This window comes from Pomacea canaliculata, linkage group LG6, assembly GCF_003073045.1.
Source record: "Pomacea canaliculata isolate SZHN2017 linkage group LG6, ASM307304v1, whole genome shotgun sequence".
In the NCBI taxonomy this organism is placed as follows: Eukaryota; Metazoa; Mollusca; class Gastropoda; order Architaenioglossa; family Ampullariidae; genus Pomacea; species Pomacea canaliculata.
This window is the reverse complement of record NC_037595.1, coordinates 22,248,848-22,267,159: the sequence shown is the minus strand read 5'-3', so window position 1 is coordinate 22,267,159 and position 18,312 is coordinate 22,248,848. Positions and strand designations below refer to the sequence as shown.

Sequence of the window (18,312 nt, the reverse complement as noted above, 5' to 3'; positions counted from 1 at the left end):
ACAACAATTTACACTCAACAGTCCTAAAATCTGCATTAAACAGACCTTTCAGGGGATGAAATTTAAAAGTTAAAAAGTCAAACTGAATTGGTTCACAAAGAAAGAAGTAAGAATTGTGACTGTAAGCCAAGAAGATTTCTTTTGAAAAACAACCCAGAAGTACTAGGTTAGTCTTTGCTTTACTTCGCTTTCAAAATTTATTACCCAGTGACCCAAACATTGTTCCCTTTTTTTGTAATAGAAATCAGTATCAGTATGAAAGCATTTTCTTTAAAAAAAAGCACCCAACATGCAATAAATCAGCATAAGGACTATTATCACCCCGGGTATCTAAAGTGCATTTAGGTGAGACTTGGACCATTGTTCTCCGAGTGAGGACCCGGAGATGAGCTTAGTGAAACATCGCCCAAAAGAAACAAAAGAGAGAAATATTATAAAGGACCTTAACAAGGTCGACACAGACCACGACAAAAGTTGTCCAACAATGAATAAAATTTTTCCCTCACCAGAGAAAAGGAAAACAAAACCACGGGAGGACAGGGAGGAAGTCAGTAATGAACAGACCATACACAGGTATTCAAGTGGATCGTCTTACTCTTGCTACCTGCCTGAACACACCTTGATTGATTGTCGTTTATGTCAATGTCTATTTTTAGCCTTTAGTTGACTGAAGTACAGAGGACACTTTTTAGTAAAATAAATTACATGAACAAAGCAGACTACTTTAATAAGAATATGTTCTCTTTTTTTTTGGTAAACATTATTTATTATCATGACACTCTTTTAAAAACAAATCAGCAAGAAAAAAAAGTGTACAGTTTGTGTGTTCCTGGACAAACCTGTGACAAACAACATGTACAAAGGCACTTGGCATGTATGAGGACATAGTACATAGTGGAGAGTGTGTACAAGGGGGACAATATCAGGATTTTCTCGTCCCCAGCAAGTCAGAAGCAAGTTTCGGGAGAGTCGGGAGACAACCACTTCTTGCCATCACTTGGCAGAATCGTCAACCTCTCTGTGGCAAGTTGATGCTGTCGTCGTGCACCAGTGAAATGCCACATCCACACCTTCATCATCTTGCTTTCATCTTAACAGCAAGGCCAGAACACGCCTTTCATTTTTATCTTCTCGTTCAGTTCGTACTAATCCACAATGGCAAAAATGTTTCAAGAGAATAATTGCCACTTTTATTTTGCAAATTTCTGCATTCACCTCGGGTAAATGCAGTTGTGTGTCTTGCGCACAAATGTTTCTTTTTTTTTTTTGACAAAATCAATTTCGTTCTGATTTCTTCTACAAACCTGGAACGTATAAAATTTGCTTCTAATCTTTCGTTCAAGTCCTAGAACATCACCGCCTAATATCCATTTTTTTGGTGGTTAGGCGTTTGATAAAACGAAATTAAAAGTGAAATGTGAATAAGCAGGCAAGAAAGTGCAAGCATCTTCCTAAGTGTTGATTTGATCAAATAAATGTTCTCTGAAGAAAGGATTTGCTGTTAAACAGGTGCGCCTCTGATGACGAACCACCTTTTAACACTAAAAAGATTCACTTGCCAAAACTATTAAAAATCATGTTGCACGACAGATTTTGTGAGGCAAGATTCATCGAAAATTAAATGAAATAAAAGAGAAAAAAATTTTCAGACGAGGGTTTAAAATATGTTATTTATCTCCCCAAGAAATTTAATTCATTTTATTAAGCTTCGTTCTTCGATTTTATTGTGGTAGAATAAATCTTTAATTAACTCGTCATCTGGAAAATTATCAAGGGAGACAAAATAAAACATTTCCAGATTATTACAATGCATATTGTTTAGTTAATGTTTTCACCTTAAAATGCAATGAATATTATCAATATTTCCGGAGAAATCATAAAACACAACTTTATCAGAAAAAGGAGAATGGTCATGAAGAAATAGACCATTCATTTCAATTTATTTATTTTTTAGTTCATAATGAACGATTTTCTTTAATCGCCATAAATTCTCTCAAGTACGAAACTACCTTCCTTTACACGAATTCCTTGTGCTGTCTCTGTTCCATGTTGTACACCTGGGGTCTGAATGTGATTTTCCCATGAAATGAAGCCTGCACTTCGTGTCCCATGAGTTCTCTGCGCTGAGATGAAGCGATCCATTTATTTTTGCCACTTTGTTTTCGTTGTCAGCATTAGCCATCAATGACAGTTTTGCCATCAGGACAGGCTCCCTCTACAAGGTATGCAACAGGTACAGTGATATCTCAGTAACAGCATAATGACAGTCGTTCTTTACCTGCTCGTCTAAGTAAACGAGATTCCAGTTTGTCATCACTTTGTGTTTACTCCTGGCTTTTTTGCACCTTTGTAAACAGCCATTTTGCTCTAAAAACAAACAAAAAAAATTAAAAAAATTCTCGGACATACAGCAAGCGACGGATCCCAGGATGCCAGGCTCGATCCGAAATGTGAGTGTGAGACAGTCATGACTCCCAACAAACACACACATCAAATCCTGTTCAGGATGTTCGATCACATTAAAAAGAAAAACCCACTTTGGCGAAGTCAGAAAAAAGCCGTCAGATCATTCTGGAATCGGCCTTCATTGAGATATAGAAGTGATTGGTTACTAATAACCGATGAATGTGTAGGAAGTGAATAGATGAAATGAAGATGATGTGTGGACGACCATCGTGAACGGTGCAATGTCGTCAGGAACACCAGCCTCTTTGTTAATCGAGACAAGAACGGCGGTTTACATTCAAACCCCAAAATGAATTTATATTTTTAACTCGACCGAATATTAGATACTGTCTTCCACGCTATGAGTATATCTCATGTCATCAAATGTGAGGCTTGTTTACCTGCACCACATTTCCATCCTGTTTTTATTCTTACATGGCGCGGCATGGCGTTCTCATATGGCGTGTCTTCAAACCGGAAACATCCCACTTAGTTCTTCAGGATCTTTTCACTCGGCGAAAAGTCGAGCTTTTCTTGCGAGTTCGACAAAGCGTCACTCAACGTCAGAGAACAAAAGAAATGAGTTTGTGTAGGTCAGGCTGACCCGAGCTCTGAACCATCTTCCTTTGCTAAGTGCTCGCAGAGAGCCGTCATGCAAAAACCTCCTTTCCTACGGAGTTCTGTCGATAGTTTCCAGTCAGTGGCATAAACTGGAGGCCATTGTCTGTGATGTCTTGATTGCGCTTCTTCACTGGTTTTTTGGATCCTAAACAACGAACGGCAAACCGAAACTCCTCAGCCATCTCGGAACACAAGGTTTGCTGTGGAAGAAGAGAATAAAAATGAAAAACATATAATACATCAAATCAGAGAGACAATTTGTCTGCGAGTTCAGAGCAGTAGTTGTAATCCTTTTATAATGATTGGTTTCTCATGTGAATAAATCAGGATTTTATTGTTGTATGTGGGAGGGTAGGAGTAAGAAGGAGAGAGAATGAAAGTACAAGATGCAGAAGAGTACATGGAGGTCTTTATAAAGTGTTTCAGGATGTATGAAGTATTCTTCCTTATTGTACCTGGTCTTTGCGTGCGTTTTTGCGGGCCTTCCACATAAACTCGCACATTGCTACGAAGAAGCCTGCCACGACCCCTCCCATGAGCACCACGAAGACCCCGCCAACGTTCTCCACGCTCAGCTCATTGGCCGAGCCCTTGGGTGGGGTGCTCTCCTGACTGCAGTCCTTCGCTCCATCCTGTCGCTCCCACCATTTGGTCTTCAGCTGGTGGATGATCTGATTCTCTGTCAGGTGTAAGATTTCTGCTGTCAGGATCTCGCTGTACGGGAACCTGAAGTCCGAAACGACGATTGTTAGATAATGAGAAGATCCCGATGGATGGATGCAGTGGAAAGCTGTGCGGTTTGTTTGTTTGTTGTTTGTTTGCAAAGCGCCTTAACCCCGAGCTCAGTATTAAGCAAAATCGTTGTATATAAAAACTGTAAAAATAATATTGTCATTTATCTAAAAACTTCTTATTATAAAGAACCGAGACCCTTCATAAGAGCAAAAGACTACTTTCATTGGCAGACAGGTTGACAACAAGCACTTACCATGGCAACCCCTTGAGGGCCGACACAACTCATGCGAAGTTATTGCCCTTTTACGTGAAACTCAAGAGTACGAGTTGTTGGCAGGCCTGGAGTGCTTTTACTACCAATGAATAACAATGACACCCTGGTAAACAATTACGGCCTTATCTTATCAGACTTCTAGCATTAGCGCCATCTATACAAAGTTTTTTCCTATTTCTGCGAAATATATGAACGCTCACTTTGGCCGACGTCCAGATTTTGGGCAGGACATTAAATTATTACCCTTTTTCTGTTAGACAAATAGGCTTTTAGTTTAAACGAGTTAAATTTTGTTTGTGACATTTTTTTTTATTCTGGGGGAGAACTTTTTTTTTAAAAATAAATGCACATTCCTTTTGACATGCCTCTAATTCTTATACTACTTATAAAATTATTGCCTCTTTGCAATACACAAATACTTTTTTTATTCAAAACAAGTGAGCTTTTAGTCGAAGCAAATGGGCTTAAATTTAAAGAAATACGCTTTTAGTTTTATGAATGATCTTATATTTTAACCGACCACTAGTATTTGCGGCCACTAGATGGAATTGTGGTCATATCTACTGAATTAAATTTTTTGGTTTAAAGATGGATCTTTTGGGGGTACGGGGAGGATTTCAATGGTGCCAGAGGGCAAAGAATTGCCCTAGCTCCATAAATACTGATTTAGATGGTTCAACCTTTGACAGAACGGTGTGCAGCACGGGAATCGAACCTATACGCTTCCATTTGTTGAAGAAATATTTGAGCATTGACGTGGATACACTTGGAGTACTGATGATACTGACTGACATGCACTTTGCGTCCATTTAGTATGGGACCTCAGTCACGTGACACCGATGCTTACCAGACTGAGTCGCTATGCCGTAACCTTTAGAGTCCAGTCTCCCACCGATGTTCATGAGCTCACAGTTGCGGTGGACGGCGTACTCCACCGCCGTGGACTCTGCCAGGTAGGCGTAGTTGCCCGCGAGCACTCTCTTCACACCATCTGCCGTGGAGTTGACAAATATCTGAGATCCGTCCCGTTGTGGACATGAAATTCCACATCCGTTTGTAGGTTCAATCTTAGAGTTCTGTTCAAAATAGAAAAACATCCAAAAGTGTCTGATCGCAACCCACCTGGCAAAAAAATAAATAGTCACAATGAGGACAAGCGGTGGTCAGGTAAGAAGCGCGACCAAACGACCCCCCATGAACGTACCTCGAAGAACCTGTAGGTGGACCCGCCCCGGTAGGTCCCGTACATGACCTTACTCTGCTTGGCCAGGTCCTCGGCAGAGTTGATGTCAGACACCATCCTCTCCACTGTCAGGAAAGCTGCCAGGTTAGCGGTGTAGGACGAGATCATGATGAGAGTGAAGAACCACCAGATACCCGCTACCAGGCGGGTGGAGATGGCACGAGGTGCTATTTCACATCCTATACACAAAGAAATAAAAATCTTGATAATTTGTTGTTGTGCATTCCTGCAAGTGTGTTTGACAGTTTGTTTGCATAGGTCTGCCTGTCTGGATTAATCGAGCGACAAGTAGACGGAGAGGAAGACTGACTTAATCGTAGCCTCTGGTTTTATACATATGTTGTCACCATCTGACTTGTAAAGAAAATGTAAATCCAAAAAGAATCAGCACTGTGAACAAGACACCTTCTCAACTCACCTTGCTGCATGAGCGAGCCTACAGTGAACCAGAGGCTGTTGAGGATGGTGAACTGGTTCTCTACCTCATCCGTGTCTGGGTTGCACGGGTGGGGATTACACCATTCGTAAGGACTGAACCTCGCGATGACAAACAACATAAAGCTAACACACAGGTAGGCGGCGATCATGTACACCCACACCTGCAACAGGTACAGTGGCGCCTTCTTACACAACGACTTTCTCTATATCTTATTTTTGTACTCAGCAGCAAAAAGTCAATGTTATATGCTGTGGAGGTAGAGATTTATATTATTATTTTGTAGTGGTGTAGTAGGATTAAGTTCCATGATCCTAAATATAGTTTGAAAATGTTTTGACATAATTTACTGTTTATGTTTCTATCTTTGAAAGCATCGATGGTTATTTTATTCAATAAAATTAAATCTTTTTTTCTCTTATCTTCCTTTGCTCATGTTTTTTTGTGCATACATGGGCGTGAATGCAAAGTTTATCGTTTCCCAATAAAATTGGCCGTTGGCACTTAAATAATTTGCTAATTCATCTAAAGTTCTTACCTGTCGAACTAAATTCAGATTCATATTCTCTCAGGTAATCACTATTACCTGGACTAATTTAATACAACTTGTACTTTACTACAAACTACCATTCATACCTCAATGGAAAGAGGTGAGAGGAAGGAGAACAAGTCGGGTGGCTTAGGCTTCGGTTTCCGGTACAAGATGGTGATTCCCAAGGTGAGAAAAGGTTTGGTGAAGTCAACGTCCCTTTCTCGTTCGTGAGTAATCGTCATACCCCCCAGACCAAGATCTGCCCTCTGTAACAGAAGAAAATGCAAATTTATTTCAAAGCCAAACTCGAATAACATCTTGTTTGAAGAGAAACATACTATGACTGGCTCCTCCTTATAATAAATACAACTGCTAAACAAATAAATCACTGATCGGGATAAATAAATATCTGAGGAAAAATAGTGGATGAAACCGATGCTCGCACGTAAAATCGTGATTTTACAGAAGACAATTGTTGTGGATAAATCTCACAAAGATAATTTGTTTCAAAACTTGGTATTTGCTACTGTATGTCGGTAAATTGATATTGAACAGTTTGGTCATTTTTATACAGGTAGGTACATAGGTGTACAAGCTGGACATTTCCATCTTACTAATGAAAGAAAGTTGGTTCCTCTAGTTTTCAAGATATCGACCTCTGTGATGAGTTAGCTCCTCATTAGAAGCATCAGATAGCCAAGGTGTTCATGCCACAAATGATCATAGAGTAGGTGGTGATTAGCGAACAGGCTTGCCTCCCTTTCTCTCAGAGAAGGGCCATGACACACTGTGGTGTTTATTTTCCTTCCAGCTCCTAAAATGTCGTAAATCCTCGAACAAAGAATCCGATAAAAATGGCTGCTCTCGAAATCTCGCACATCTAGTCTTCGCGATTAACATCGGTGATTTCTCTTATCACTCTTGTGTTAGAATTGCTTATGCCATGATTTACAGTGGAGTCGTATTCAGGTACTCGTACTGAAAACTATTGTGTGAGGTGACATCAAGGTTTTGTGAAGTCAAACTATACAGGTCAACGGCCATGAACCTAAGTCCCTATCTGCTTTTCCACGGTAAGTCCTCTAATACCGAGGCGTAACTCATTTTCAACATAAATAATGTGCTTTTGGCATATTTTTTATATGTATGAGAATATTAGCAGGTTATATGTAAACTTTGATATAATGGTGACATCTGTTGTGACTTTTCGAGCTTTCAACGAGAGTAGTGTCTAGACTAGAACATTGGGGCCTTCCTTGAGGCACATTTTTACTTTATGACATTACTCTTATATCCAAGGCTGCTGATACAGTAACAGCTGCCTGCTTCCTTTCTGTAAGTTCTGACACAACTCGTATAGAATCAGACATCACAATAGGTAGATTAGTTACTAAAAAGTACATCGAGTGCGCATGTCTCCTACCTTGCTGGTGAGTTCACCCATGACCCCATTCCAGGTTCCGTTTTCCAGTTGGCCGTAGGCGTTGTTGGCGACTTTGTACAAGGTGAAGTTGAAGCCCTTTACCTGCGAGATTTTTTCCAGAAGGTCCACACAGAAACCTCTAAAGCCTAGAGGATGGGTTTTGTCCTGAATCACGTACGGTGCTTCCTGAAAACAGAAATATCACCGGGAAATAATTCACATGTAACGATGAAAGTTTGAATCCGAAAAGAAGGTAAATCACCTGTATGCCAAACTACATTTAGCAGTCTAGAACATATTTTAAGGGACGTGTCCAGTTTAAAAGTAAAATTTGGATCTGCTAAGACGAAGAAACAGAGTGAAAGAGAAGTAAAACATACTCCAAAGTTGTTTTTTTTTTATTTTTTGTTCTCCAAAAAATTATGATTATTGCAAACTTTCTAACAGCAAAAATAAAGTTAGTTTAGCATGATGCTCATTTTTTGAAATACAATTGGAGATAATACCTAAATTCTAAGGTGATACAAAATATTTAAGTGAGATTTTTTATTGAACTGTCTTAAATAAACCTAGTGTGTGTATATATATTAGACAGATTGATCACTCCGCTAACACGAACACTTCCCAGCGTCTGTGTATACTCTAACCCGTCCAGTGCCAAGAAGATAATTTGTTTGTTGATATTTATATCTATAATTCCAAGTATTGGTCTTATATAATTTAAAAGGACTGTACAGAAAACATTAAACACCATAGCTGTTCACTTACTTCAACTACAGCCACTCTCAGTGTCTTGTTGGCTAACGCCTTTTCGACATCTTTAATAAACTGTTCTCTTGTCTCCGTTACATTCAGTCCATTGAGACGGTCCCAGGTTCCATACTGAAACGGACACAAGTTACCAAGACACTTAAAACCCAAGTAACATCTAAGTGTAGTAGCAAACAGCTTGTGTGAACATATGTGACAAGCTGCTGTGTGAAATTAGGTGACATACTTTTCTTGTGTATACAAAAGTTATGCAATGACAATCATCATGCACATTCATCACATTCCTACACTTGGTTAAAAGATAAACAAAAATATCTGCACAAATAAGATTCGTTAGTTATATTATTTGCCTCGATTTCTTTTAAATTACAAAATATATGAACACATACATTTATTTCAAGAAAAAAAAGTAAACTGCAATTTTCTTAAGACGTGTTGTCAATATTACATGAGAAGAGATATGTATGGTATGTCTCACCTTCCTCAGGCCACCTTGCCTCAAATGCAGAAGGTCCAGTTTAAAATCGTAGCGCTCTCCGTTTTCATACCGAATTCGTCCAGACAGCCCCTCAAAGTCCATCTGAGAAAGAAAAATGTTATAGTTATAAAAAAAGTGAGTAGAACTAGAGTGAAGGTAGTTAAATTTATCTAAATGATGGACAGAGAAAAGTAAGGAACATTCAACGAGGAAAACTAATGTTTTGCCAAAGCGGTCAGGTTCTCTACAACAGACGAGACAATTTCACTGAGAATAGACCCTTCACCTTTTATTAACCTCACCATGATGAACATCCCAACTTTGGTGATAACAGATTGTTTGCAACGCCCAAAATCCAAATGTTACACAAAGACTCATGAAGAGTCCCTGCCCTGGTAGCTTCCGAAGAGAAAGGAATAGCACTAAGCTGTACGATTACGATAAATAAAATTTAATATAAGGGAAAAACAAAAACTGTGACAAAGAGGAGAGGTTGATTTTGTTAGATGACACGTTGCACTCAGAAGCACAGCTACTTACCGACTTCATGTAGTTGAGAAGACTGTTGCCATGACGCCACGTGTGGATCTTGTCGCAGGACAGCGGCATGGTGTTGACGTCCTGCGCCTGCGAGTACTCGTGCAGGGCGCGTGCAAACAAGTTGAAGGCGTCGTAGGCAAGAGCTGTTTCCGTCTGTAGGAGTGGGAGACGATCAAAGAAATTGTTTCAAAGGGCATGTCTATATGTTCTATAACACTACTTGTGTGTGCATTGTGTGTGTGTGTGTGAGAGCGTGCCCTTAAATGTAGTCGCGGACGTGTACAATAATTTAATGAGAGGAATAAAAATTGAGAAGCATGCAGTAGAATCACATAAAATGCAACATTGGAAGTACATGTTAGCGACATGCAATCTTAAATTATCCCTTATTATCCCTTTATAGGACCACAAGCCGTTTTCAGAAGCGAATCAAAACGCTGGTCAATAATTATAACATCAAAACGTAGTAAGAAATAATATTGCAGCGAGGAAACTTCAAAGGAATTAAATTGAGTATTTGCCTGAACGAGTATTTTAAGTCGTCCACCAGAACTCTTTGATTTAATCTTTAATTTTACATGCTGTTACGATTAATTCAGTGTTAAGAACCCCAACACATTTACAAATATAAATGAATCTTTGATTCCTTGCTAGACACGGTAGACAATAGCTCTTGCTAAATTTATTTCAACTCGATGCTGCTGCTGACAACGGTATGGAAAGTGTTGCCCTTACCAACATCTCTCCCCAGACAGATGGTCAGCACTTAGCCAAGACGAAGATACACTTAACAGACAGTGAAAGCACATCAAAGCTCGTATGCATGTCGTGGCTTTACACACAGAACATCGCAAAGTACATCTCTACGGCATGCAAACCCTGTGAATCACTTTGTCATTTACAATGTACGAATTTTGATTCATTTGTCATGTACAAAATGTAACACTTTGACCTCTGTAATGGACGAATAATGTGTCCTTTGTCATTTTCGAATATTTTTACCTTCATGATGTCTTAAAAATGCGTTCTTTGTGATCTTTAATAACACTTCTTTGACGATGGACGAAGCCCCTGTTCATGTGCGATAACACGTCCTTTGTAATGCAAGCAATGGAATATTTTTTAAATAAACAACTATATTTATAGAAGTGGAACTGACCCAACTTTTAAGCATAATAATTGTGATAGTTCTGTAATTTAACATGAAGCTTCAGCAACGAAAAATATAAAAATAAATATGATTGAAACGTGTCTGGAAGAGAGGGGAAACGGTGGAATAAAATGAAAGACGCGAATAGCGAGACGACGATGAAAAAGAAAACCAACATTTAAAGATTTGTAAAAGACATCCCACTACAACACACAGAGACGTTAACGTCACGTGCACGTGACTGGGTCATCATACCGACATCGAGTCGTTTGTATCATTTCGGACGCCCTAGTGCAGATTCCAAGAGAAAGCATTTGGGAAAAAAATCACAAATTACAAAATGTAAGAATTTAACCAACTTTTTAAATTCTGTGGATATTTTTAAGCAGCTGTCTACGTGGTATTCACGTAAAAGAAACCCAAGAAATTTAAAGCAAGTTGATCTTAGAACCAGTAACTGAATTTTTTTTTGACAAGGGTGGGGTGGTTGACCGACAGGCAAGGACATCATGAGATGTTTTCAAAGCTTATGTTTGAGTGCTTGGGAGGAATGGTTATTGCTTTGACTTTACATTTATTTTTCTAACTCAAATGCAACTCTAAGGTTATGTTATGTAGACAAAAGAAGCAAGCTTTGAAGCATGCACATTAGTATGGTGTCTTAATGAAAAAGATCACCGTCTGATTTCTCAATATTTTTACATACTCTCCCCCCTCATCCTCAAAAAAGCACAAAAATTATGTCACGCAGTTTCCTGAAATTATACAGATTTTGAAGAGGATGTAAAGACTACTTACTGGTAATGACGGAGGTGAGGACATACAAGGTCTTTGGCTGATGACTTTTTATACTGGCTTATTAATTAATGATGGATTATTAAAGAGAAATGGCTGCTACAATGGATTATTGAAGACTAACCCCTTGTCAAGAGATCATAAAAGTGCCATGGGCATTTCCTGAACTCTGAAAAGATACAGGTAGACACGGAGCACAAAGAGAGAGAGAAATAATGAGGGAGAGAGGAAGGGAGGCAATAAGCTGACACCATTATTTCATCAAGGGACACTTTGCCCTCGGTGTGAACACGTACATTGTGAAGGGGCAATTAGCATTGTAAGCTTACCTCGATCTCAGTGTACTCTCTCAGAGGAGAGCTGGCGCCCACCTGGGACATGATGAGCCACTCCGTTTTGATTTCCACCACGCGAGGGATGTCGGGATCGATCAGGCGGTACGCCGTGATGTTCGGCCGCCATGTCTGAAGTCGTCTAGATCAACCAGGCCAATGTCCTTTGGGGAAGACGAGAGAAAAGAAAGTCATAAAAATTGTGAAACAAATGAATATCAATGGAGCCTGTGTCAGAAAATGGATTATTGCTGGAGTGGGAAAACTGAAACCTTTATATCACTTCACTGGGAGGTAGTTTGTAAACAACAGCAAATTATCTGCTCAAATTTTATGAATATTATTTTTAAACATCCCTGTAAGACATAAAATAGAACTAACTCTTTATAATTCAGTTAGACACGTGTAATCTATAGTCCTAGCTAACTTGTTTTATTAAATTAATTTTTTTTAAATCCTCAAACTTCATGGATTTAAAATGACAAACACATTTTGAATTTGTTTTCTGGTGTCTAATATTAAAATTGATATATTACAGCAACAAGACGTGTGCCAGGATGGGGGATCATACTGCTAATATAGTAATGATTTTTGTCTGATTGTTTACGACTAGACACACACAGTTGCAAAGTTTCAGATACAGAATTCTGTCATGAATGGTAAATCCTATCTCTTATCAGTCTTCATTCTAGTAAGTGTTAAACAAAAGCAAAGCCTAATTAGCTTTAAGACATGAGGATATATAATAAAGGTTATAAACCAATATTGGTTTTATATGTTTCTTAATATAATTTCAGAGGGTTGCTTAAAAAAATTAACTTACTAATCATTCTCTCTTACAGTACCACACAAAGCTAAGTAGTTTTTAGATATACATGATTACACGATCATTATTTTTACAACCTATGTGCTTGTTACAGGTTACTCACCAGGGTGGTGAAGAAGTAATGAAAAGTTGCCGAGATCATGCTAACCTTTAGTGCCTGAAAAATAGTGAAAAAAATAAGAAACAAAATAGATAAAAAGCATTAATTTGAAGCTGATATAAGCTGAGCTAGCAAAAAAGAATAAAATACATAAAACCATTATACGGCATGAAAAACAAGAGAATAAACGAAAGGATATTCGATTACAAGGAAGGAGAAGAAGAGAGACAAAACAAAAAACATTGAATGATCCTAAGTTGTCTAAGAAGAAGAAGATTGGTAGTTCAGTCTATTACTGCCTTTCTTTAAGTTTGGGACTGATTTTTAATTAAATAATAATGTTATATATATATGTATTCATATAAGGGGTAAATGGTTAATTAATAAATGAAGTAAAATATTGTCCTTACTGCGTACAAAAGTTTCCGCACTTTGTCCACCTTACAGTCGATGACAAAGCGGGTCTCGCCCCTGTCCTTCAGGTCCTTCAGGATGGTGACGTAGTCGTTGTCCACCAGCTGAAGTTTGCGAACAGTGATCTGCGCAGGCGTGGTTTCTGCTGCTTTCAGCACTTCCTGTAGTCGCGTCAGACCTGAACACATGTCAAAATAGTATAAAAAGTCACGCACAAACCATGGAAGGACAGAAAACAAATGGTCGGTCCTTGTCACAGACTAGAGTTCTTTGTTCAAACGTACCATCATTACTTCATCTCTACAGTTATCCAAGTAAAAACCCGTAATATAAAAATCTAGAGCAGGTCATTTAGCTTTTTATTCAGTCCATACGAAGTCTAAAAAATGTTCTTCTTGTTAATTTGAAAAATTGGTAATGAAGCTTTTATCTGCTAAACTTTAAAAAAGCAAATCATTATTTTTCACGGTTCGGGGAATCGTTCGTTTCGGGAGAGAAAACAACATTTTACACTGTTTATTAAATGTTAACTCTGGTGCAAAATTGTTTTCGATTGAATGGATGCATTCTCCAAAATTTCCTTTAAGAAAAATTAATTAATTTTTTAACCTAAATTATATTCAAGAGTTACAAGCAATTCTTAAACAGATTCAAAAAGAGAACTAAACGCCATTTACTGCGACAACATAAAAGTATACCTACAAGCACCTTTTAACATAATTTCAATTTCGGCCTTTAAATATATTAGATGTGTTCAATGGTTGAACATTTAATGTATTCTAAAGAACCAAAGTAAGACAATACCGATGTGCTAAAGCAGGCTTTAACCCTATGGACACGATATCCAAGTTAGAAACAATATTTTTAGAATTTCTTGGTTACACGAGAACTTTCTTTTGCTTCTAATCCAGTGATCATTGCCAAAGGGAGGGAAGCTTCGAGGCTTCTATGTTGGTATTGAAACATTGTTTACTTCTTCCTTAACTTTTAAAAGGTTTTAGACGTTTGTAGTTAAGTAGCTTTTCTTTATTTTATTACTTTCAGTCCGTCCTTGCTGTTGTTCTTGGAAACTTTGGTAATTCGAGTAAATTGGTTTGTCTCGCCTTTGTCATGAGGTTATTTTAATCCAGTCAGATGTTTCCTCAGTTTTAATCTTAATCTCTGTAAACACACTCAATCTAATCACCAAGATCAATGAATAAATAAAAAAATTTTTTTAAAGTTTTCTTTCCTAAATCAGTAGAATTATCCACCATTGTCATAACATTTTCTTGTCAGAAGTATTATGTGAAGGATCGAAGGAGAGAGAGATCGAGCCAGAGAACAAACAAGCAATCGGACAGGATGTTTATTTACTGATCTCCAAGGTGACTGCAACAACAAGACATCACCACAAATGTAAGACAACCCTGACGACTACGACAGCTTATTGGTATTTGTGAATAAATAATGACTGAAAAAATATTCTCGACAACATTTTTCTACACATTTAATCCTGTTTCAAGTCGCATGTTTCAAGCTTCTTTAACATCCTCGCCGATTCTGGTTTTTATTGTTATATCGAAACTTGATATTCGAACTATTCACTGCGAATTTCCCATTCATCCAAATGTTTCTCTAACTGTTTAGATTCTTTTAAAGGTATTTATTTTTTGACAGCAATAAGAACATAAACCATGGAATAAATATATACTTTACAATAAGCAGGTACTTTAGAATTCTACAAGTAACCATTCTTAGTGTAAAAATGTGGATAAGAAATATTTCCCTTGACTAATCGCAAGAGATTACAGAGAGATCGGTGTGAAACAGATACTTGTAAGATGTAAAGCTTCTTTGTGTGGTTTATTTATTGTTTTAAATATTAAAAACTATTTGGAAAATTGAGAGAAATCAAAAAACAATAGAATTTTTTTTTTCACGTGAGACGATTTCGGTTTTCGAAAATATGTCCATGGAAATTGTGATTAAACTCCAGAGTTTTTGTTGTTCTGACTACAATGACTGTAAAGCAAAGCTGTCATCGCAGGATACAATGGTCGTGGAATTCTTAGGTCAACAGGATCAACTCAGTTGATAATTGTTCAATATTCATGATTTAACAGAGCACTAAACTGAAATAAAAAAAGATATCGCAGCCATTAAGTGAATTTCTTTTATTACAATCATTTGCTTTGCAAGTGACTAAAGCAAACTCCTATATTATGTTTGCAATATTTTTTAGTGCCGATCTAAATTCAGATGAAGTGTGTGTTTGTTTGTGTATATGTGAGTGCGCGTGGGCGTTATACCTGGCTGGATGTGTAAAGACTTTATTTATATCTCACTTGCTCTATCTTTTATTCCTAAAATTAGTAAATTCTTGGTGGTTTCCTTAATGCCGACATATTGCTACTCATAAGGCAATGATGTCTTCAGTATATGCAATGTCCTTCCACTGTATTTCCGTTTTTTTTTTATAAACTGTTCACTTTGCTTCTTTTCAATAAAACGATTCAGCTCTTTGATTTCTGAACTGAGACAAAGGTAGGTGTCAATCTCGTCACATGTTATTTGGTTTATATGATATAACGAATGACAACATGGCTTCATCAAGTTCTGTTACAGCGCCCCTAGTGTCCAACCAGAAGCTTTGGATCAGAGATTCATCTACCTTGTAGAGAAACCGAATTAATGTTAGTGATCAGCAATGTATCAGCCTGTTTAGAATATCAGAAAGATTGCTTTCTTGAGGCATTATGGGATCTTCTTTCCTTTAACTAATCTGAAATATGCGCGATAGAAGCAAAACAGTTTCGAACCATCGTTGTCTTCGTACAAGATGGTGAACTTCTCCCAGGCCCAGTAGCGCACGATGTCCATGTAGGCCTTGCTGAGAGGTCAGGTAGTGAGGATACAGTGAGATGGAGAAGTAGTCACGTGTGTCTCGCGCGTCCCAGTGCCACTGCACGTGCGGGATCTCAAACGCGTTGCACATGGACTGCACGTGAGCTGCGGTCAGGCTGGACATGGGCCCAAACATGGCGGCGATGCCCTGGCTGGCCATGCGACACACTGAAAGAGAAACAACACCATCAGTGTCAAAGTCAAAGACCGTTAGTTGGTTCTTTTGTCACAACAAGGTAAACAAAATGGTTACTGAGTGTCATAAAATTTGGACCTAAAGGATCTGTTTTTCTGATATAATGTTAAGGTCTACTTCATTTGTAATTATGTATTCATTTTGAAATAATTGAAATACAAACATCTTGTACGCGTATTTTCGAAAAAACCTGAGTGTATTTATTGTATGTCTTCTAAAATAAGTTGCACTTAGCGGTTTTTTTATTTATTTATTTTATTTTTTTTTGTAAAATGAACCAGACTAAACAACCAATAAGATTTTCAGAATGTGGTTTTGGGCTGCTCACAAAAGTAGTCTTGGCAAACGCTTCATAAGAAGAATGCCAAAACCTGTTAATCGACATGTGTATCTACTCAATCTACGGCTACAAACCCTCACCCAAAGCACGTTAATTATTTTGCTTTGGAGACTGAACACCTGATCCCGTGTAAGGACTTCCTTTATACGAGTAAATAAACAGCCATTTCGAAAGATAAATAACTAAATCCCATAAATAATTAAATAAATGGCACTTCTGAGAAACAATGTGGGAAGATGAAAGCTGCTATTCAGTAAATTAAATAAGTTATTTTATCTTAGAATCTGAACTGATGAAATCGTAATCTTAGGCAGACCAGATTTTGTAAATGTGCGTTTACGAGCAGACATATGCAACCTTCATCAAATAATGTAGTTGGAAGTAAGATCTGGAAATCCTCACGGCCCTTTAAAAGGAAGATTTGGTGAAGAGAAAGAATGATTTATGCCAATACTGTGCCACAAAAAAACGGCAGACAAATGCACGATGTTCCCAGACACAAAGCTATCTCACTATTTTAGTACAAAAGATGTACGGGAAACAAATGGCGCCGCTTGTCCCTTATCACACAATCAGGTTTACATGCATGTCATTTACATACGATGGAAGCTGTTCGTCGAGACGATAGCCTTATACAGACGGTAACTTCTGACGAAGTCTGTGCCCTCAGAGACATCGCCCGGTGTGAGATATCCATCTCATGGCCGACACAACTTTCAGAGGCCTCTCGCCTCTTTTTGTCCGACCATCATGCTCAATGAACCTGAGGTGTTGCAGGAGTCAGACCCCAACAGCTTGGTCCCAAGAAAACAAGCAGATAGTGGCGGTGAGTGAAAGACAGTAGATGGCGTCATCTACCAAGGGATTGTCTTGGCTTCTGATGCCACTCCAGACACGGAGTTGTCAGGGGAGACCAACGAGACTCTTCCTGACGGCTGCTCGGTCCTTGCTGATGGATCGCTGCAGCGTTAACGCGTCCAGCAGGCGATCAAAAGCCTACGTGGTGTCTTCAGAGGCCCGGATCCTGTGTGGAGGAACTCATTAAGGGGTTCGAGCTTGGAGTCTGCATCCATTGCTGGTGTGTGATGTGGCAGTGGGTGACAGCAAAGTCCGCCAAACGCCAGTTTACTTTCTTTTACCAGCAACACTTGGACAAGAGTTTGGTATGTCCTGAGGATGGTATAGGTCTACTCAATCATTCTTAATTTGTTATTCTTTTCCTGTGCAGGCATCTTTGAAGCATTTATCATTAAAATTGTTGAATAACGATTGAAAGCTTTGCCTTCTACCTCGAGGACCCTATATCGAGGTTTGACCTTTGACACAAAGTCCAAAATACACAAAGAGCGGTTGAAACATACACAGGTGACTAAATAAACATACTTAAAACAACTTGTCATTATCTACTTCTAGTAAATATGCTCGCAAATATCAAATATTAACCAATATTAGCCGATCTACATGAAAGCAGTATTCACCAATATTTATTGTGAGCGTATTGCACTGATTAGAGCTTTTTTTCTTGCTTGAATCTCATTGACTAACTTTTTATGAACATTTTGAAAATAGATACAAAGCAGCCTGCACAAAAATTCCTGTGACCTGTAGTTTTACTACTAACTTTTCGACCCCAAACTGATAAAACTTATGTCTGAATGAGGCGTTAAAGACACTTTAACATCTTCTGTTTGAATGGGTCCAATGTTCATGGTAAAATAACTTCTTTACCAGTTGAATTCCCTTTAAAACCAGTTTCCATAGTAGGTGTGAAATGC

At 38.3% G+C, this 18,312-nt stretch overlaps 1 protein-coding gene across 1 annotated transcript in view; it reads right to left on the bottom strand.

The window, feature by feature from the left end:
* Window positions 1-1,258: 1,258 nt before the first annotated feature.
* LOC112566248 (glutamate receptor ionotropic, kainate 2-like) overlaps window positions 1,259-18,312 on the bottom strand; it is a 100,432-nt gene continuing 83,378 nt past the window's right edge. The window contains 18 exon segments of the mRNA XM_025242299.1: window positions 1,259-3,266; window positions 3,522-3,780; window positions 4,913-5,100; window positions 5,102-5,139; window positions 5,142-5,151; window positions 5,280-5,497; window positions 5,737-5,917; window positions 6,391-6,552; window positions 7,710-7,895; window positions 8,478-8,591; window positions 8,959-9,060; window positions 9,499-9,651; window positions 11,773-11,897; window positions 11,900-11,939; window positions 12,705-12,758; window positions 13,112-13,293; window positions 15,917-15,992; window positions 15,994-16,169. Coding sequence (XP_025098084.1) covers window positions 3,096-3,266; window positions 3,522-3,780; window positions 4,913-5,100; window positions 5,102-5,139; window positions 5,142-5,151; window positions 5,280-5,497; window positions 5,737-5,917; window positions 6,391-6,552; window positions 7,710-7,895; window positions 8,478-8,591; window positions 8,959-9,060; window positions 9,499-9,651; window positions 11,773-11,897; window positions 11,900-11,939; window positions 12,705-12,758; window positions 13,112-13,293; window positions 15,917-15,992; window positions 15,994-16,169 — 2,435 coding nt within the window. The 3' untranslated portion in view covers window positions 1,259-3,095.